We start from the raw sequence: 22670 nt of genomic DNA, 5'->3' as shown, positions 1-22670 counted from the left end.
TTATGAAGGGCAAGGCAGTGCTGTACCAGTAGACTGTCTCTCAGAGTACTGCAAAGTGGTGTGCTCTTAATTCAGGTTAGCTAACATGGGTTAAAATAGCAGTGAAGGCATGGCAACTCAGCTTTTAACTTGGGTTAGCAGCTCAAGCACAAGCCTATAGGGGAGCTTGGGGTCAAATTTGAGCTGCTAACCTGCGTTAAAAGCCAAGCTGACATGTCTTCATTGCTATTTCAGTCTGAATTAGCTAATCTGAATTAAGGGGACACACTTTTTTGCAGCACAGACATAGTATCAGAAGCACAACTGCCTCCAGGAGCTTCAGTCTAACTGGTCCTCCAAGTGGGTGGCAGTAGTGGGAGTAATTTGCTACACCCCTGTAAAATACTCCTTCTGGTGGGCATCGTTGGGAGGAGGAATCATGGCTCTGTCTGCTCCACATCCCTTTCCCAACTTGTTGCTGGGGGGAAGTTATGGGGGGAGGCTGTAAGTCAGCAGCAGCCCCTGTTCATGGACTGCAATTCTGGGTGGTTTTCTTTGTAGAGGAGTCCTTCCTGCATTTGCATGGCTGTGTAAGAGAATATGGAGGAGGGTGGCACAAATTAGCCCTAAATGGAGCCACCAGTTTCAATCTCCTTGCTTAGCCTTTCTGTTCCAATTCTCTTCTCTCACAGAAGTGAGTTAAAGGAGTTAGAGAAGAGAATCAGACCTCCAGCTGCTTGTCAGCCTTTTATTAGGGACAAAGTACTTTTTAAGCACTGGCATAATTTTTCAGATACTATTACGCGTTGTGTAGTAAACACTCGCTATGCACAACACTCAAAGGGAAGAACAACCAGCTCAAAAAAGGCTTTTTGTAACACTTCACATGTGCAGAAACCACAGACACTGTATTTCTATGAAAAACCACTACATTTAGTTTTATGGAGTATACAAAATTAAGATAGTTGTAGCTTGGTTCAGTTTTTCTACACAGCAAATGCTTAAAATTCAGTAGCAATGGGAAGGAAATTTTGTAGAAATTGTTTTTTTATCAGTTATAACAGAGGCGCACTCAGTACACAAACATACTGGTAATTCTCACTTTCCAAAGCTGTATTCTATGATGTCCATTTTTTGTATTTAACCATTTTCTGCTGTGAAGATTACTAGTTTAAGTAAACTTCCTGTTTTATGGCTAAAGCAGCCAAAACAGCAAGACAAAATTTACTTTGTTTCATCATAGAAAGATATGGATTCAGTATCTGTTTCATCATCCAATTGTTATTGCTGGCTGCAACTTCGCCCCTGATACAAACATGTTGACACTCATCAACTGTAATATGATCAGAACAGCTCATATCAGCAACTGTATTCTACAGCCTTTCATATTAGGTATAATAGGGTTATGGACACAGTTTACAACAAAGATTTCAGTACAAGTAGCTACAAACTGTGGTGTAAATTATATCGATAACCAATCCAGACTGTACAACAGCTAAAATGTACAATCTGTTAAATCTCAAAACCTGGGTGTTAAATAGAGATTAGCCTCTAAAAACATTACTAGCCAGGAATAAAAGTTATCAAAACCCATTTTATTTACATTTTCTGGAATTATGCATTCCTTTTTATTCTGGGGTGAGTATTGCTGGATTTATAATATTTTTAAAGGAACATCTTCCCATAAAAAGAAAAGGAGTACTTGTGGCACCTTAGAGACTAACAAATTTATCTGAGCATAAGCTTTCGTGAGCTACAGCTCACTTCATTGGATGCATTCAGTGTGAGCTGTAGCTCACGAAAGCTTATGCTCAAAGGTGCCACAAGTACTCCTTTTCTTTTTGCGGATACGGACTAACATGGCTGCTACGCTGAAACATCTTCCCATGAGGCCCGCTCGTGATATTGCAATGTAGTAGAGATGTGAAATTAATTTTAAAAAAAATCAAACCTAATAAACAGGATTTCTTATGGAGTAACATGCTACTAAGCATGAGCAAGGGTGACAGAAGCAGGGTCATGCTGAATAATTACCGTCCCCAAAGAGCACTTCCCATCGGCTTCCTGATGTCTTTTCATCCACCATTCCCTTAGTCACTAATGTCTGTTATTTTTGTATTGAGTTCTTTTATCTGATTAAGGCCCCTTTCTGTAACCCGTCCTCATGCTGGGTAGTGCTTGTTCATGTGGTAATTGCTCATCTAGAGAGGAAACATAGTTCAGTAGTTAGGGTACAGACCTGGGACTCAATTCCCTGCTCCGCCACAGATTTCCGTAGCCTTAGGCAAGTCTCTGTGTGCCCATCTCTATCTCACTGGGCTGTTGTGAGCATAAATATATTATGTACAGATATGGGGGCCATATAGGTAGAGTAGAGTAAGACAGAGTAGTTCCCTTGAAGTCAATTCTACTATATGCACAAATAAAGTTAGACATCTATGTGTTTTCAGGATCAGGCCTCTAGTGTCCGAGCAGCTCAAAGGGGAAGGGGCCCTGTCTTTATCTCCTTATGCAGAGCCACAGTACTACATAAAATGAGAAAAGTAAGCAGCAGTAAGAGTGTAAATGAACATCAGTCCTGCCTGTCTGAGGCCTCTTTACAATAATTTTAAGGCCTTTTTACATTGCAAAAGCAGAGTAAAGAGGCCTCAGGGTAAATGAGAATCAGCTAAAGAGACTTCAAGCTATCTTTAAAGTAGCATTTACTCAACAATCATTACATTTAGGAAATCATATTGCTTCTTCAGTTACAGAAGAGGTTAAGCTACCAATGACTAGTACAATAGTCCAACTTGCAAACAACTTCAGTGCTGTTAAGTTTGCACGTAACAAAATGCAATTAGCAAGCATTCCCTAAGTTTAGTGACGTCAGCCTAGTAGGATTAGAATACCTGGTTTCTGTCCTTACTAGCTGTATTACTTCCCCCTTCATTCCCCTCTCCCCAGTCAGATCCCTTCGCTGCCAATCAACACAATGGAGCTTTGGTCTGGAAAAAATTTTTTTACACAGCACATGAAAGCAGGCTAGGATAAAAGTTAATTAGGACCATTCATGAGCCTTGCTGAAAGGGACTGCTGCATTTCAACCTTGTGTATTTAATTGCTCTCGACAGAGGAACACAAAATTTTAAAATTAAAATAAATAAAAAGATAATTTGGGAATAAAATCTAATTTCAATTTAATTCAAGCACTGTTTGGCCCTATTTATTTCATAAAGTACATCATGCAGAATAATGGTATCGTGCATCAAACAGCATTAGAAGTTCCTAATAAATTAACAAGTGTAAATTAATGGCTGCTCAGTCCATTAAATCTTGTTAATTTTATTTCTGTTGCAATAATATAGTGATCACAAGTTTGCATTATTAAACCAATATTTATTAAAAGAGTTCATTTTAATTGGATCCCTGATGTGATAATCCTGTACAGTGTGCATTTCCCGATTACATCCAATTTTTCCATTTACTTCTCATTATATTTAAATGAGGGCAATATTCAGGGTCTTTTCCCTAATACTATAAAAGTTAAGCAACCATTTTAAACTTTACTTCACAAAGATTCAACATTTACTGTTCTACAACATGATATAATCCAACTCTTATGCGCCTTTAAAAAGCTGCTTAAAATGTTTTTATCTTTTTAAAAAAGTAAATGGTAGAGAATCAGAGAAAAGAAACAACAAAGGCATGGTTTCAGAGCGGTAGCCATGTTAGTCTTCACTTGTGGCACCTTAGAGACTAACAAATTTATCTGAGCTTAAGCTTTCGTGGGCTAAAGCCCACTTCATCAGATACATGTAGTGGAAAATACAGTAGGAAGATACAGACAGAGACACACACACACACAACATGAAAAAATGGGGGTTGCCATACCAACTCTTAACAAGACCAATCGATTAAGGTGGGCTATTATCAGCAGGAGAAAAAAAAGCTTTTGTAGTGATAATCAAGATAGCCCATTTCAAACAGTTTACATGCTTACACTGTATAAACAGAGAGGATGATCCTGCAAAGGGAATTTTGCAGTTGATTTTAATTAAAACATGATCTGGTCCATACCTCTCAGGAAAGAACAACTAAACAATGTTGAGAAGCACTGCCTGCTGAAGTAGATATTACTGATACATGGAGAAAACAGACTTAAGTCCATTCTATTGGGATATTTTAATTTTTGGCTCAATCTACACACAAAGTTGGGCTGATTTAACAAAAGGGGTGGTTATAAATCAGTTTTGTCAAACTAGTCTAACTTTGCATGTGAACACTCTTAAATTGATGTAAACCTAGTTACTATTGATTCAGCTTGCCCACAGAAGCAAGCTAAACTGATATAAGACAGTTTTAAACTGAGAAGCATGTCCACACTCAAACATGCACTGGCTTAGTTTGTGTGTAGACAAGACCTGAGACTGTTAGAAATATTAATGGCACACCAGAACTGAAAGGAAGCCACACTTTTGCAAGCTCACAGATAGCATACACTACAAAGTTGTCCTCAATTGGTTCCATTTACTGTATTTAGCGTTTAGTTAAGATGATCCTAAGGAGAAGGATACATTTTTGTAAAATTTGCAAGGTCAACTAGCAACACAAAGAACACGCAAACAAGGTTTTCCAGCACCTCCTAAGTATCTTCTTAAGACTAGTACTATTAAGCATTATTCCTGTTTAAATGGTATTTTACACCTAGGTGGGAGAAGAGAGGAGAGAACTGTGAAAGACTTCGTAGTGTAGACCAGGCCTAAGTTAAGTCAATGTAAGCTGCCTTGCATTGAGCTAGTTGTGCATGTGTCTACACTTAAATTCATTTCCCACCAACATAAGCAGCCTGTTACAGTGATGCTGTTAACACCACCAACCCAAGCAGCGTTGAGACATGGTTGATGTACTGAGGTGGACACACTGCAAGTGTAGACATAGGTAACACAGTGTCAACCCAACAGTCCTCCAGCAGTTTTCCTACAGTGCCCGACACTGACCGCTCTGGTCATAATTGTGAACTCCACTGCCCAGGGATCACCTTTTAAAACCCTGCAATTTTTTTTTGAAAAGCCTTTTCCTGATTGTCCAGCTTCGTGAGCAGACCTAGCGGCTCTCCACTGTTGTGTGGAACTTCCCAGCTGATCATGCCGGCTACCCACTCCAGACACAGTCCGGCCTGGAGTAAACAGGAGATTTGGGATCTCCTGTGCGTGTGGGAAGAAAAGCCTGTGCAGGCACAGCTACGGATCAGCTGTTGAAATGTGGACATTTATGAGCACACTGCACGAGAGATGCAGAAGAAGGGTACAGCAGGGACCTACAGCAATGCTGTGTGAAAGCAAAGGAACTCTGGCAGGCATATCAGAAGGCCAGGAAGGCCAGCAGTCAATCCAGTGCTGAGCTGCAGCCCTACCACTTTTACAAAGAGCTGCATGCTATACTTGGCAGAGACCCCAGCAGCACACCACTATGGAACCAGAGTCACAGGTACCTGCTGTGAACAGAGAGGAGAAGGAAGAGGAAGAGCATGGAGGACATGCAACTGGGAGTTCCAGATATGTCACAAGCCAGGACCTGTTTCAGACTCCACCGCAGTCCAGCCAGTCACAGCAGTTGAGCATGGGTGATCCCAATGCAGGGGAAAGAACCTCGGGTAAGTGTGTATATGTTATTTTCCATTACAATGATGTACTGATGGCAAACCCAACTTAACAGGACACAGCTATTGACTTTTCATTCATTTACTTATCCTAAAAGGTGTAGCAGAACAACAACAAGAGGTAGAGGTATCATCTGCTTTTCATTCCCCTGCAGAGATAGGCATGGAAGGCCACATGGAGCAGTCTGTTTGTGTATAGAGGGATATCCCTTGAATCCACCTGAGAAATCTCAATTAAACTTTTGGCTGCAATCCTCTCCCGAAGGTTTCTATGGATGGCAGCCTTATTTCTTCCTCTGCAGTACGACAAACTCCCATGCCAGTCAGCAATAATTTCAGCAGCACCATTGCAGTAAACAAGCTAGTAGCATACAGGTCCTGGTGGCTTCAGAACATGAGCAGCAGCTGTGCTCTCTGGGCCTTTGTCATCCTCAGGAGTGAGATATCAGCTAAAATCACCACCACCTGTGGAAAATGGTGCCAGAACTCAATGCCAGTGCCCTATACTCAAGAGTTTCACACAACTGAGCAATTCTCTCCTTATTTCCCTCACCCCTGCTAGGCCATAATCATCCTGGCTGGTGCTGTGAGTGGCACCGTGTGCAAGCACTTCAAAGCAGAAGCATCAATAAATAGGTCTTGTTTTAAACTTTAGAGGAGCAAGGGAACAGTCCAAGTCTCAACTTTCGCTTTCCATTGTGACCATGGCACTTCTGTGTGCTTTCTCGGTAGCTACTGCCACTGCAGCATCGAGGGGTTCACCCTCCACATCCGGACCATGCCTGAGCCAGATAAGGGGGAGAAAGAAGATGACTCAGGGTAACAAGTTCAGTGAGACCCTGTAAGCCAGTACTGCATCAGATCATGAGCTCAGGGTCTGGAGAGTGAATATTGCAGACTGTATGGAGAAGGAAAGAGCAAACAAGAGAATGGCCCAGGAGTTCCAGCAGGAAAAGGAGAGAGGAAAAAATGCACCAGGACATAATGGGACTTCTCCACCAGCAAACACAGATGATGGAGACTGTTGTGGACCTACAGGTTCAACAATCACGGACTTGCCTCCCTTTGCAATCTACGGAGAACTCTGTTATAATACAGTAACTCCTCACTTAAAGTCATCCCAGTTAACATTGTTTCATTATTATGCTGCTGATCAATTAGAGAACATGCTCATTTAAAGTTGTGCAATGCTCCCTTATAACGTCGTTTGGCAGCCGCCTGCTTTGTCCACTGCTTGCAGGAAGAGCAGCCCGTTGCAGCTAGCTGGTGGGGGCTTGAAACCAGGGTGGACCAGCAGCCCCCCTAAGTTCCCTGTGCAGTAGCCACCCAGCAGGCTATCAATTGCTGGCAGTTCAGCTGTCCCTCCCCCCAGTGCCGTGTGCTGCTCCTGCCCTCTGCCTCAGAGCTGGTCTCCAGAGCCTCCTGCTTGCTGTGTGGGGGTGGGAAGAGGGGGGCTAGTGTCAGGGTGTCCTCCCCCTACCCCTCGCTTACCCCATCTTCCATAGAGCAGGGGTCCCATGACAAGGCTCAGGACAGAGAAAGCTTCCTGGCAGCAGCTGCCATCTCTGCTTGCTGATTAACTTAAAAAGGCGCTGTACTTAAGAGTGGGGTCAGTGTACTTAAAGAAGCAATGCACATCTCTCTCTCTCACACACACAGGGTGTGTGTGTCTGTCTGCCAATGCTGTCTCCCCTCCCTCCATTTGTGCTGCCTTGTAGAGCGTGAGGCTACATTAACAACGAGTTAACCCTTGAGGGCTCAGCCAATTGTTAGTTCATCATTTAGCAACAAGGCATCACCTAGGAAATATCCACCCTCTGACTTCACCACCTCAACCAAGCTTCACAATCATCATCGCTGTGTACCAGTATTAAATTGTTTATTTAAAACTTAATACACAAACACAATAATATAGTCTTTTGTCCGGTGACAAAAACCTAAAACCTAAAAACCCAGGAACCTAACCCCCCCCATTTACATTAATTCTTATGGGGAAATTGGATTCACTTAACATCATTTCGCTTAAAATCACATTTTTCAGGAACATAACTACAACATTAAACGAGGAGTTACTGTACCTCCCTAGATCCCCCTCCCCCAACATTCCACATGGCATCAGGGGCTGCATACCTACCCCTAGCACTCCACTCCAGGGTACATTAAGGACAACCACAGTTTCAGATACGCTGACCTGAGAGTACCATAGGTGCCATGTGTGCGCCAAAATGGACATGAATGTTCCTGCCCCTTCTTCATCTCTGTACGTATTAAGTTTTCAATGTATTTGCTTTTAACTTTCACAGAATTTTTTGCAGTGTTTTAGTTACTGAATAAAATTCTATTGTTTGGAAAATAATTCATCTTTATGAGATCCAAACATATACTGCAAAATGCCTCGCAGTACTGAAAGCACCCACTTATCTCTTACTGTACAGCAGGACAACTCATATGATCAGTGACAAAATAAATGAATGTAATGCAAGCACCACAAAATTAATAGGCGCATTATAGAATCATAGAACTGGAAGGGACCTCTAAAGGTCATCTATTCCAGTCCCCTGTACTCATGGCAGGACTAAGTATTATCTAAACCATCCCTGACAGGGGATAGTCTAACCTGCTCTTAAAAATCTCCACTGGCAGTGTTACATTCACAGATATCACGCCAAGCGCCACACAATTCCTAACGGGTCCCAACAGCAGGGCCAGGTAGAACACAGTATACCATGACGCATTACTGTGGTTCTCTGTTAAAGCGCTATTTCAAAGCATCCCTGAGCAATATAGCTCAGCATTGAGCTATTGTGTCTGGCTCTTCAAACTCAGCAGACAGCCTCTCCACCTATACTCTGGCAGCATTTTTCCCCCCTATGCTCACAGATACTATGCAGCACACAGCAGGCAGCTATAACCACTGGGATTATTTTTCCCCAGTGAGATCCAATCTTGTGAGTAAATAACACCAGTGCTCTGTCAATCTACCAAAAGCACACTCAACTGTCATTCTACATTTGCTGAGCCCATAGCCGAATCTTTCCTTGCTTCTGTCGAGATGGCCGGTGCATGGCTTCGTGAGCTGGGGAGTAAGGGGTAGGAGGCCAGGTCCTCCAGGATCACTACTGGCATTTCAACATCACACCAGTGGTAATCAGCCAGTTGGGAAAGTAAGTCCCTGCTTGCAACTTTCTGAACAGTCCTGTGTTCTTAAAGGTTTGTCATGCACCTTTCTTGACCAGTGAACGTTGATGTTAGTAAAGCATCCCTGGTGATCCAATAATGCCTACATATCCATAGAAAAGTAGCCCTTTCTGTGGATGTACTCTATGGCAAGGTGGTATGGTGGCAAAATAGGCCTATGATTTTCATCTATTGCCCCACCATAATTGGGAAACCCCACTGCTGCAAATCCATCCATTAAGTCCTGCACATTGCTGAGAGTCACAGTCCTGCATAGCCAGAGACAATTAATGGCCCTGCACACTTGCATGACAATGGCCCCTGCAGTGGATTTTCCAACTCTAAAATCATTTCCCACTGACAGCATTGTCAGTTTCCACTGTGTGATCACCACTCACTTCTCCTGTCAGTGAAGCTCTCACTCTGGTGTCCCTGCACTAGAAAAATCAGGGCTGGGGCTAGTTCAGCACACAGAGCCACAAATGTGGCCTTGCACATTCAAAAGCTATATAGCCATTGCTCATCATGCCAAGCCTGCACTATAATGCAATGCCACCAGGCAGTGCTCATTTCTTGGGCCCAGAAACATCACTCCACCATGAATGCTGCTCTGTGAATGCCACCAACAACTTTGAATTGGTTCTTGCTATGCATTCTGTCCTGCACCAAATCATCAGGTTCCCCACTGATTCGGTTCTTCTTGCAGCTGTGCAAATACCAGAGGATCGTGCGTCCTATAATTGAAACACTCATGACAATAGTGCAGAGCTGTGTAGGTTCCATGCTTCTTTCAGAGATGCAGACAGAAAGGGGAGCCATGAGGGGTTTGTGGGGTTTTTTAAGAAAGGTGCAAAAAATATGGAATATAGATAACATTATGGAATGGAGAAAATTGCATGATGGGAAGTTGCTCCAAGTCCCCCCTGCATGACTCATTTCTGCCCCACTGTGCATTGCCAAAACTTCCCAAAAGACATCATGCTGGATGGTGGCGGGTTGCACACTGGGATACCTATCTGTGGTGCACTGCCACAAGCATTCCTGGTGAGTAAGTGCAGCACCAGCACAGGGAGCCAAGTATGCATGCACATAAATAATACACTAACTGCAGCAGCTTCATGCTAACATAGCTTGCATCGGCAAAAGTTTGTAAACCTGCCCTTATTTTGTTTCATTTCTTTCCAAAAGAAAAAATATCCAGTGTTTCCAATTCAGTCATTACACTCTAGCCTTATATCCGATGAGTTCTATAAGAACTCACACTCATCCTCTCTTCCCAAATATATTTAAATTAACAAAACTTACTTAAAGCTTGCCTCTTTCACCAACAGAAGTTGGTTCAATAAAAGACATAGCCTGCCCCACCTTGTCTCTCTACAATTTAAAGGAATTTATTCTTTGCATAGAGGAATCTTGGCTATTGTAAAAACCACTTGCAATGTTAAATAGAAATACCATAATTGGATCAAAAAAGAAAACAGGCACAGAAAGACACACTGTAAAAAAGGCCACAACACTGGAAAGATCTTATATTTTACCACATGTGTGCACGATGAATAATACTCTTGAAATAGTAAGGCATTTATTGTCTCCTCTCATACAGACAAATGTCTATACTGTGTGACTCCTAGAAATTAATCAGTATCTGCCACACATTGCAGATTTCCACAGTACACTCACATTTAGTAATTTTAAGAATTAAATGCTTACAATTCACCATAACTCCTTTTGTTTCTAGGACTGAGTGTGGAGATGCTTGGCATGTGCACAAACAGTGCAACCCATTCTAGTGCAGATCACAGGTTCAGGAACAGACTTATGAACTTGTTGCTCTTCTCCTCAAGGATGAAATTTAAAGTTGACATGTTTGTGTGCAGAGAGTACAGCAAAGGTAGTTGTATGCCATCCAATTCCACAACAACACTCTTTGATTTCAGAGAGCTATACTTACAGCCACCAAGAATTTTGAAAACGTAATGCCAACTGGTGGCTTGTAGGAACGACAGATTCAAACCTATTTTCAGAGTAAAGCAGCAACATCCTAACTTTGAACACGTCTGTGTTCAAGGAAGGTACTCCAGCAGCATACAACTTTGGAGAGGTCAAAAGGACACACGAATGCCCATTCTACACCAGATATTTGCAAAACTATCACAAGAAGCTATCACTAAGTTATCTGGCAAAAGGAGCATGTTTTTGAATAATGTCAGCTTAACGTGAATGGAAAGCCTTCTTAATACCCATTAAGATGCAGGCTAACACATCTGAAGCCATGCTAGATGGCGGTGCTGTAGTGGGGAGGGAGAGAAGGGGAGTGTTTTAGAGGGAAAGCCTAGTGTGCTTAGGGTTAAGTGAATGGAGAGCAAGGTCATACTTTGTATGACTATATCCGATTATTAATGCACAGATTTCCACCTCTGCACGGCGAAGGTCACCCACATAACACCTTCTCCCTTTCTCAGCCTGGCTGAAGACCTCTGTGGTTCAGGATTCTAATGTAGGAGAAGATGACGACCAAAGGCCTGGGGAGCTATATACATTGCTTCCCCACCATGCTACTAGGAATCTACTTAAAATTAATACAGTCTCAAGCAGAGCCCCCTTCATGCTGTGGAAACTCCCCTTTGGAGGAGGAAGGACAAAGCCCCTTTAAATAAACTATTCTGCAAGGGAGCAGCACTAGCAGGTCAAGGTGACAGTGGACCCAATTCAGTCAGGGTGGATGTGGTCCACTCCCAATAATTGATGGAGGTGTCAATACCAAGAGAAGGAAAATTGACATAAATGTCCACAAAATGGACACAAAATCAGACATCAGGAATGGCAACATACAAAAGCCAATAGGAGAACACTTCAATCTCCATGGATGTTCAATAACAGATTTAAAAGTAGCCATCCTTCAACAAAAAAACTTCAAAAACAAAGAGAAACTGTAGAGCAACAATTCATTTGCAAACTTAACACCATAAATTTGGGCTTGAATAGGGACTGGGAGAGGCTGGCTCACTAAAAAAGCAATTTCCCCTCTCTTGGTATTGACATCTCCTCATCAATTATGGGAGTGGACTACATCCACCCTGACTGAATTGGCCTGGTCATCACTGGTGCTCCACATGTAAGGTAACTCCCTTCTCTTCGTGTGCCAGTATAGTTATGCTTCTATCTGTAATTTTCACTCCATGTATCTGAAGAAGTGGTTTTTTACCCACGAAAGCTTATGCCCAAATAAATCTGTTCGTCTTTAAGGTGCCAACGGACTCCTTGTTGTTTTTGTGGATACAGACTAACCCGGCTACCCCTCTGATATTTGACATTCTGTGTAACTTTGGGCAAGTAATTTCATCTCTTTATACTGCCATTTCCCCGCCATCCCTTGACTATTTATACTGTAACCTCTTCCAGGCAGTGACTGTCTCTTACTAAGGGTCTTCACAGTGCCCAACACAGGCCAACCTGATCATGGGCTTTATTATTATAGAACATATTGCAAAAGAACCTAAAGGGGCAGGTTAATCTTTTGTGTTAACTTTTACTGCAAGGGGCAAATGCTGCCAGGCTTACTCAGGCAAAACTCCTTTTGCTGTCAAGGATTAAGGACTGCAGGATTGGGCCTTGTGTCAGCAGACATAAAAGACTAATGGTTGCTGGAGGACTCACTTTAGTGGGTAAAAGTAAATTTGCAGAACTGTAAGAGATAAATAAATCTTAACCTCTGCATGCTTAGCATTAGCTAGAATGTTCTCATTTAATGGTGATGGCTTGTGATGTTTACTCTTTTTGCTGATGATTAATTTTAAACTCCCTTTTCCCAGAAATAATTGAAACAAGTTTCCCCACCCTAAACCTATTTGTTTCCCTGGAATTACAATATATCAGAACATGACTCCCAATCCTTCCCAAACACCTGTGCTGTTAATTATGTAAATTTCAAGTGATTCCCTTCCCAGTTCTGCACTGGTCAGTCCTTATTAAAATCAGAAGCCCAACACACATAGCAAGTCACATCAGTAGCAGAACTTTTTGGGTTTGAAGCAAATACTTCAAGAGCTTTAGCTGGTCACCATGAGTTTCAAAATTAGGCTTAAGGACAGAGAATCCAGGGTAGTCTCACTAACTTCAGTGGAGTCATTCTGAATTTACACTAGACTCTGACCTAGTGTAATTCGGTAGAGAAGAACTGAGCAGATATCGAACAATCTTTAACAACTGTATTTGTTGGGCTTGGAGGTATTCATCTGGGGGGGGGGGGGAGAGGGGGAGAGAAAGAGTTCCAACTCTACATAACTTTTTAAAACTACTTGTTTCAGTGGTTCATACAACTGATGCGGCTTTGTGAGTACTAGCCACTACATATTAAATCATTCTGACAACCAAGAGTATATGGGTGCACGTGCACACATGAAAAAGAGAATCAACACACAGAAGCATACAATTATACACCATTGAACTGTTCTCGGTGAACTTTAATATGTTTAAAAAGCAATGCTGTATTATTCCATAAAATGGAACGAAAAATGCCAGATATCTGAATAAGCTTACCAAAAAAAAAAAAAAAAAAAATCAGCAATGAAACGTTCTCAGTGATTTGATTTCCACAAAGATAATCAAACATATGTAATCATTTAAATACTTGTCCTCTCCTGTGCATTACGATGAGTCCTGTTTGCAATCATACTGAATCAATCTTAAAATACTGCAAAAAATTAATTTACATGGAAAAAATTAGTTATTCAATTTACATGACTTCTCCTGCAAACAGCAATCCCATTTCGCTGTGCAAATTGCGTTCCTTTGTTGGGGGGGTCAGGTCAAGTTACAACCACCTACTCTGGAAACATATATCCAAGGGTCCTAAATCACTTCTTCAGGGAAATGTGCGACTGAACATAGCAAGACACCTAAAACTAATTTCTCTCATTCAGAAAGGAAATCAGAGATACTAATTTTAACAGTAACAGAAAACAGAGTGAAACTTTTGGCTATGAAACAGAGTATCACCTACGAGTATAACTAATCCAGAATACTTCCATCTTTTTTCAAATCTTAGCTGAAAACATTTTCCCTTCTTAATTTCTGCCTCCGCTGTTAATAGATTGTAGTTCAATTCTGTGATCTCTTAATTTTAAATATGCAAAGTATTCTGGAATAGTTTGTAAGAAAGGAATACAAAACCAAACTTCTATTGCAGTTGACTGGAGAGAAAAGCAAAATTCTTCTAACACAAGCCTGTAATGGTATTGCTTTTCGGAGTACCCCATGTGTATGCTTAACGTCTATAATATGCACACAAACGTGTGTGGGTGCATGCATCTGTCTGCAACTATTTACAGGTACACATGTCTCAGCCATGCGTGTGCAAATGGGTGTCCATACGGTTATTCAGCTCTCAGTGTCCTGGCAAGTAGCTATGTGTGAGTATAAAAGAGAATGCACGTATTTATATGGGTGCCCATATGCTTATGTCTCTTGTGGGTGTCCATTCCTTACCTCGGCACATGAATACATGCTTCTGCAAGGACACCCATGATTGTGTATGGATGTAAGTCTCTCTCTCTGTGGGCAAACATATATCTCTGCCCATGCCTGATCTGTGCATGCCCCCCTCAGGGAACACAGGTGTCTCTGCATGGGGCCCCCAAGTGTGATGAAGGTGCCTATTCCTACATGTTGAGCCCAGCAGCCTGTGCAGGTCTCTCTTTGTGTGTCCCCCCCCCCCCCGATGTTCTGTGTACATGTCTCTCTCTGGGGGAGCACATATGTCTCCGCATGGGCGCCCCTGATTTGGTCGGTGGGTGGGTGGGTGCCACCTCTGTGGCTCTGCGGTGCCCCTGCTCGGCCTGTGGCTGGGTGGATCCCCCCGCCCCGGGGTGCCCTCTCCCTACCTAGGGATGGTGATGCACTTGGTGTTGATGTTCTGCGTGGTGATCGCCTTCTCCAGCTCGTCCAGCTGCCCCGTCTTCTTCAGCTTCTTCACCAGGCTCTTCACCGCCTTCTCGCACCATTTCTCCTCCTGCCCGTTCTGCTCCCCCTTCTTCCAGCCCAGCAGCCGCTTGACGATGGGGGGAGTGAACGGCAGGATGGAGGACATGCTGGCTCCCCTGCCCGGCGCTCCGGGAGGCAGCGCCCCACCCAGCCGCTGCCGCCTCCCGCTGCGGGCGGCCCCGCGCTCCGAGCCCGCCCGAGACCCCGCTCAACTTGGCGGCGGTGGCGGCCCGCTGGGCGCCTGCCCGGCTCGCGGCGCGGCGCGGCCCCCTGGCGCGGGACTGCTCCGCCGGGCAGCAGCGCACAGGGCCGAGGGCAGCGGGGCTGGAGCCTGGCGCCCGGCTTCGCTCGGAGCCCGGCCCCGCGGCGCCCTCAGCAGCCCCGGCTGGCAGCGGCGGCAAACTTTGCCCCGACTGCTCCCGCGTTCCCCTGAGGCGGAGACTCCTCCGGCCCCCACCCACCCCCGCTCTGCGTGTGCGGAGAGACGGCCGCTCCAGCTCATTCCCAGTCTGCGTTTCATGCAAATCGCCGCCCGGCCGCCCCGGCTCCCACCCCCGCCAGCCCGCCCAAACGCGCGGGCTCGCGCTGCCGAGGGAGGGAGAGAAGGGGAGCAACGGGCGGCCAGCGCCGCCCCCGGCCCGGCCCCCAACCCGGCACGCGGGAACCACCGACAGCCAAAGGGGGGGCTCCCCTCAGTGACCCCCAAACACACAGCGAGCCTGGGGAACATAGAGGGGCGCCCCTCACTCCCTGTGACCGTCCATACACACAGCCAGGCAGGGCAGGGGCTCCACTCAGTGACCCCCCCATACACCCAGCGAGCCCGGGGAACGTAGGGGGGCTCCCCTCACTCCCTGTGACCCCCCCCTGCACACAGCCAGGCAGGGCCGGGGGCTCCCCTCAGTGACTGTCCCATACCCTCCCTCAGTGACCCCCCCATACACCCAGCGAGCCCGGGGAACGTAGGGGGGCTCCCCTCACTCCCTGTGACCCCCCTGCACACAGCCAGCCAGGCAGGGCCGGGGGCTCCCCTCAGTGACTGTCCCATACCCTCCCTCAGTGACTCCCCCATACACACAGCAAGCTTGGGGAACGTAGGGGGGCTCCCCTCACTCCCTGTGACCCTCCCATACAGCTAGGCAGGGCAGGGGGCTCCCCTCAGTGACTGTCCCATACCCTCCCTCAGTGACCCCCCCATACACCCAGCGAGCCCGGGGAACGTAGGGGGGCTCCCCTCACTCCCTGTGACCCCCCTGCACACAGCCAGCTAGGCAGGGCCGGGGGCTCCCCTCAGTGACTGTCCCATACCCTCCCTCAGTGACTCCCCCATACACACAGCAAGCCTGGGGAACGTAGGGGGGCTCCCCTCACTCCCTGTGACCCTCCCATACACACAGCCAGGCAGGGCAGGGGGCTCCCCTCAGTGACCCCCCCCCATAAACACAGCAAGCCCAGGGAACGTAGGGGGGGCTCCCCTCGCTCCCTGTGACCCCCCCATACACACAGTGAGCCTGGGGAAACACAGGGCGCTCCCCTCAATGACCCCCCCATAAACTCAGCAAGCTGGGGAACGTAGGGGGGCTCCCCTCACTCCCTGTGACCCTCCATACACACAGCAGGCAGGGCAGGGCAGGGGCTCCCCTCAGTAACTGTCCCATACACCCAGTGAGCCCAGGGAATGTAGGGGGCTCCCATCATTCTCTGTGACCCCCCCCTACACCTAGCTAGCCTGGGGAACGTAGGGGGCTCCCCTCACTCCCTCAGTGACCCCCCCCCATAAACACAGCAAGCCCGGGGAACATAGGGGGGCTCCCCTTACTCCCTGTGACGCCCCCCATACACACAGCCAGGCAGGGCAGGGGGCTCCCCTCACTGACCACCCCTCATACACATAGGGAATGGGCGGGGGCTCTCCCCATACACACAGCAAATAGAGCGAGTGCAGGAGGGTTTCCCTCAGTGACACCACCCCACCCCTACACACAGTGAGCCCAGGAGTGGAAGTGGGGGTCCTCTCCGTTAATCACAATTCCCAGGGAATGGAAGGGGGAGCTTCTCTCTATGATTATACCCCCCCCCAAAAAAAACCAATCCCACAGTAAACCCAGATGCCTGGAAGGGGGATCTCCTCTCAGTTACTCACCACACACACACACACACACAGAGTGGGGATTACTCCTCTCAGCTAATTACCTCCCAACTTCAGAGCATATGAAAGGGTGGATGTCCTACCTTCTCTCCCCCACCCGCATACTCTAGAAAGGTTAACAATTGACCTTCCTCTCCTCGCTCACTCATATATCCCCACAGAGTGCAAAGGGGGACTTCCTCCCCACCACCCCCTAAAGAGGCAGACTCTACAGAGAGTCAGAGGGGGAACTCCTGTCAGTAAAGGTTACACACACACACACAGAGCTAGGGTTTGTTCCCCAATCCCCGACTCCTGGGGCTGAGTGTGGGAGAGTTAGGCAAAACTGTGTTAAAAATCTACACTGAGAATGATGTGGGGGGTTGAAATGTCATTGAAATTCATGCTGCAAAAAATAAACTAATACAAATGACAAAGCCCCTCATGGCCAAAAGGAGAGACACTGAAAACTATAGAGCTGCATGCCAGAACCTAAATAGATAGGCCCCTGATGAAGCTATGTCTTCACTATAAAAAAGACTTGTTTTTTACACTGAGAAGTCCTAGTGGCAACAAGGCAGTGTACTTTTACCTCGATGTAGCTAGCTAATTTGGTATTCCACTTGCCCACCTTGCCACTCCCTTTGCTAGTCTCATTATTTTTTGCTCTAAATCAGACACAAATTGCACAGTTGAGACACGACACCAACGTGCATTCTCTTACATTCGAGTGCCTCAAATTTTGGGTGCACATTCAGGCCAACATTTCAGAAAGTAGCCCTGATTTAGTGACCCAGTTTTTGGCTGACCAACTTGAGACATCTTGAATGCAGATGTGCTGAGCACCCGTAGGTCTTCTTGGCTTCATGCTTGCCTACACTCACAGTGCTTGGTGGAGCTGCGTCTCTGTAGTGCTTAGTGAAGACACTACCTATGGTGACAGAAGCCATCCTGTCGACATAGCACGTCTACACTGGGAGTTCGGTCGGTATTGCATTGCTCAGGGGTGTGGAAAACACCTGAGTGACATAGTTGTACTGACGTACGTTTGTAGTGTAGACCAGGGTTAAATCTGGAGTTGTGGTTGCTCAATGCCTCTGAAAATGAAAACAGTTTCGACAGTTGGTCACCTTAAAATTAAGGCACCCAAAAACATCAGTGGGCAGCCAGCTTCCCTGCTCATTGGTGGTTTTTTTGCCACTAGACATATTGGGCCAAATTCCAAACTTGCTTATTCTGGTGTAAATCAGGAGTCGATCCTCTGAAATCAGTGAACCATAACCTGAACTTCACCAGCACTGTGGTCAGCACACTCAAAAAGGAAAAGTATTTTGTCACAAGATGTAGAATTAATTTTAAAGATTATAAATATTAAAATTTTATGGGACAGCTTGTGTTAGTTCTGGGTTTACCTGTCAAAGAGAGCTATCTTAAGAAAAATGCCTCTCTGAACCCCTAGACAGTATTTCTTTCAGTATTTCAGAGAGTTTTGGATACTCATAATGGAAAAATTAACAGACAGGAAAATGACGGGATCATCCCAATTTTACATGGTCTGGATATCTTTTCTGGTTTATAAAAAGTCTGATGTCTTAGAGACTACCTCTAGGCTGAAGAAGTATGTCTTTTATAGTAATAGAACAATTGTCTTCGCCTTTTAAAATATATCTTATATCTTGTATTCATACCTCTGTAACACAGTGCGGGTGCAGAGGCATCATCCACTGAATTTTGTTCATACTGAAATGTAAAGATATGTAGCGCAATGTCTTACAACGTGGTAAAAGTTCTAACTCTCCATGATTTATGTATTTGCAAATACCTAAAGTAAGCAATAATATTTTCAGAGATAATGTGCATTGCTTAACCTTTTAATAACAGATTAAAATATTGACAGTCCTACTACAAATCTTTGCCTGGCTGGTTAATTAATAAGGCCTATTAAATTGATAGGAATGGGGTTTAAACTTTACCTTCTAAAAGTTTTAGATTGGGCTTTGAGTCAGCAACAATATTGGATTAACTGCTAATATGAGAAAAAATAGCTCCTCTTCAGCACTCTCTCTCTCTCTCCCCCCAGAACGGCTTTTAGCTGCTTTCAAGATCAAGGAACAAATTCTCTGTTCCCTTTGTACCACTAAGATAGTAAAAAGGGAGTTGGGGGAGGGATTGAAATGACCTGGGGTGTTCCAATTTACAGGGGGGTTGGAAAAGGACTTAACTGGCAACATTGCATGTAACTAGTTGACCACCGGGGGCGGGGATGGGGGAATTCAGGGGGGATGTAGGGAAATCCCTGAGTCGGGGAGTTCCAAGCAGGCACAGAGCTAGGTCAGCTCGTTCCCAAGCGCTTTCCCAGTAGCTACCAAGTGCCATGGACATGTCAGGACAGGGAAGAAACATGGCTGGAGCATGCAGTGCTCTGACTATGCACAGCTGGCAGATGGTTCTTTGAGGACAGCAGGTGCATGTTGGAGCAGCCCCCAAGATGCACTAAACTGTGCTTGGGGCAAGGGAGGGAATCAGGGACTAAATCAGTTCTTAATGTCTCCCTCCCCCTTTCTGCTGCATCCAGCTATTGAAACATTAAGTCTAATTTTTTCTAGTTATCTAATGCCTATCGAGAGAGACAAGGTGGGTGAGGTCATATCTTTTACTGGCTCAGCCTCTCGTGGTGAGACAGACAAACTTTCGAGCTTACACAGAGCTCTTCTTCAAGTCTGGGAAAGGTACTCAAAGTGTCACAGCCAAACACAGGTCTGAACAGATAGTTTAGCATAAATAGTTAGCACGCCCACCTTGTCTCTCTAATATCCTGGGACCAACACGGCTACAACAACACTGCGTATAATATCTATCTAGGTACTTATTCATACACAGAAACTTAGCTGTGTAACAGAGCAGAAGGATAATTAAAAGGGAAGTGGGTAACTTTGTGAAGTTCACCAAGAGTGATGTGGTTAACCATGACCATGACAGTATATTGCAATAGATTGCCGAAGGAGGTTCTGTCCAGCTAGAGTCAGTCATTGGATATTGGGGATGACATGTTCAGTGTCATGGTTGGATAAATGACAGACATGCTGAAGTGGTAGGACATGACCAAGGGAGGAATCACTGGCTATGCCTGTCCCAGATGGCAATTTTGATAATTATTTTTAGGACTTCTGGGTGGCCACTGGTAATTCTAGGACTGAGCAGTTGGGAGGCAAGGAATCAATCTATGTAGGCATGAGGGCACCTATGCAATGGTGAGATAAAGAGATACCTGGTCTCTGGGCAAGGCAGAGCACACTGGTGAGAAGTATGAATTTTTCATGGACGTTACCGTGGACCACTGGGAAATGTTAGCATAGAGAGGTAAGATAGGTGAAGAAAAGCAAATGGTTTGGTAGTGTTTGTGCGTGCTTTTGAATGAGGCTATATTAGAATGTTAACTTGTAAATAAGAGTTATGACCTTTAACTTTCAATTTCTGTCAAGCAAAATATTATGCACAGGGGAAGGTGTGGGAGCTTTCCATGGTTAAAATAATACACATACCATCTACAGTATAGCATTTATATATATACAGTAGTATCTTAGACATGCAAAACAAGCCTACAGGAAAATAACTTTTGGGGTGAGTCAGACACAAATTGAGAAAAGCAAGGATATTCTGATTTAACTATTTCTGCGCTATGAAATATACAACTAACAGCACAGACAAGCTATTTCAAGGTTCTACACTATTATTCCTTTCAACATATGAGGAACATATATGTGTCCAAACAAAAGCTGCTTTGTTGGAAGTCAATTGTACTGTGCATTAATATATATGTCTTAATTCAGCAATATATTTAAAGGCACACTATGAGCACAAAAAGCACACCTTTATTTGAAAATTTTACTTTCTATTGTTACAACTAACATTACTATAAGTGAAAGAAATGAAACAAAAAAATGGTTCCACCCCTCCCGCCCAAGTCTGTGTGCTATTGGCATTTTCAGTACTTTGGAAATAGACACTTTCACTGCTTCCCCTATGTAGTCCATTAGTCATTTCTTTGTCATTTGCATGGGTCTTTCACACAATAACAGGGTAGAGAAAAATGTTTAAAAACACACGCAAAAGTAATTGTAAAACCGCAACAATTGACAGAGGGTGCTAGGGGAAGATGTAGGATCTGAAATACTTTTTATCTTTTTTTTTTAAATTGACGAGTTCAAAATGGTGGTGTCCCTTAAATTCAGCAAATCTCACAACTCTGAGCATCTACTTGAGCTTGGCTGTGAGGTTCTTTACAAATTTTAGTAGAAGTGGTTCACAAGTAATATAGGTCTTCATACTTAGCCCACATTAGTTAAATCAAAGTTTGCTCAAATTATCTCTCTTAGGCCCCCAACTTAGAAAAACATATCCTTAAGTGAGTGGCTACATCGGGACATAGTGAGCAACATGTGCTACAATAGTGCACAGGCAGTTCAAAAGAAAGCCTTTAAAAGTAACATCTTCCAGAGTCTTTTTCCAAACTATGGACGAGCTTTAAACTAGTTTAGCTGGGAGGGGAAATCATCTGTTGCATGTACCCTTGCATTAGATACAAAGCTGTAATCTCATTTATCCATCAATATGTCAGGATTATGGACCGAACCAATACTAAATACTAACGTACATAAGAGACTCTAATGGTGCCAAAGCAACTGTTGAGCCAAGTCAGTCAATAATTCAGGTTCAGATATACAGATATGTATTAATAAATAAGTCTGGATGGATTATTTTGTCTTTTTAAATGCAGGTTATGTGAACTTCCTTCCATTTTGTGCTGTCACACAGCAAAGGACAAACAGACACAAATACCCCAAAATGCACAGAATTAACATAAAAATTGTTGCACAAACCAATGAAAAGTAACAATTCCAACATTTAGTCTTGTTTTCTGTTCTTTCTTTATGTTTTATGGATGGATTTTTGAGCTATATATTTGACTATCTATGCTATTTTTTAAGTTTATGTTGCAACTTTATCACTATAGTAACAAGTTTATGTTTTGGGTGGCTGGTTTTCGCAGTGACATTCATATGTTAGCCTCTGCTTGCAGATCTTGAGTCTACCTTCTTTGTCACCCCCAAACTTCGGCTGAAGTCACTGGGCATTCAGATGCACTAAGACTGCAAGACCAGCCTTGCTGTAACCTCCGATACTATGAAGCTTGTTTATAGAAGTGGTTCTCAACCTTTCCAGACTACTGTACCCCTTGCAGGAGTCTGATTTGTCTTGTGTATCCCAAGTTTCACCACAGTTAAGATCTACTAGCTTCCAAAATCAGACATAAAAATACAACAGTGTGACAGCAATTTTTCAGTAATAGTGTGCTTATGTTCCCATTTTTACCATGTAATTATAAAACAAATTGACTGGAATATAAATATCGTACTTACTTTTCAGTGATACTTGAGCCTGTTTTTTCATTTGTGAGCCTTGTCATTCTGGGAGGCAGTGAAGCAACAATAATTACATTTTTCTCCACGTTGAATCTTCCTACTCTCAGGGCCAGTGTTAGGGGGTGGCAAGCAGGGCAATTGCCTGGGGCTCCACACCACAGGGAGCCCCACAAAACTAAGTTGCTTGGGCTTCACCTTCAGCTCCAGGCAGTGGGGCCCAGGCTTCGGCTTTCTGTCCTGGGTCCCAGCAAGTCTGCCGCTGGTCCTGGCGACCCCATCAAAATGAACTCGCAACCCACTTTGGGATCACATCCCACAGGTTTGAGAACCGCTAATATAA

General features: G+C 44.5%; 1 protein-coding gene across 1 annotated transcript in view; it reads right to left on the bottom strand.

The window, feature by feature from the left end:
* Positions 1–14970, bottom strand: part of SMAD3 (SMAD family member 3) — a 102941-nt gene extending 87971 nt beyond the window's left edge. The window contains exon 1 of the mRNA XM_074966603.1: positions 14680–14970. Coding sequence (XP_074822704.1) covers positions 14680–14885 — 206 coding nt within the window. The 5' untranslated portion in view covers positions 14886–14970. The remainder of the gene's footprint in view (positions 1–14679) is intronic.
* Positions 14971–22670: the final 7700 nt, after the last annotated feature.

Source organism: Natator depressus, chromosome 10 (genome assembly GCF_965152275.1).
Source record: "Natator depressus isolate rNatDep1 chromosome 10, rNatDep2.hap1, whole genome shotgun sequence".
NCBI classification, from domain to species: domain Eukaryota; kingdom Metazoa; phylum Chordata; order Testudines; family Cheloniidae; genus Natator; species Natator depressus.
The sequence above is the reverse complement of the archived record's forward strand: the minus strand, read 5'-3'. Positions and strand labels throughout refer to the sequence as shown.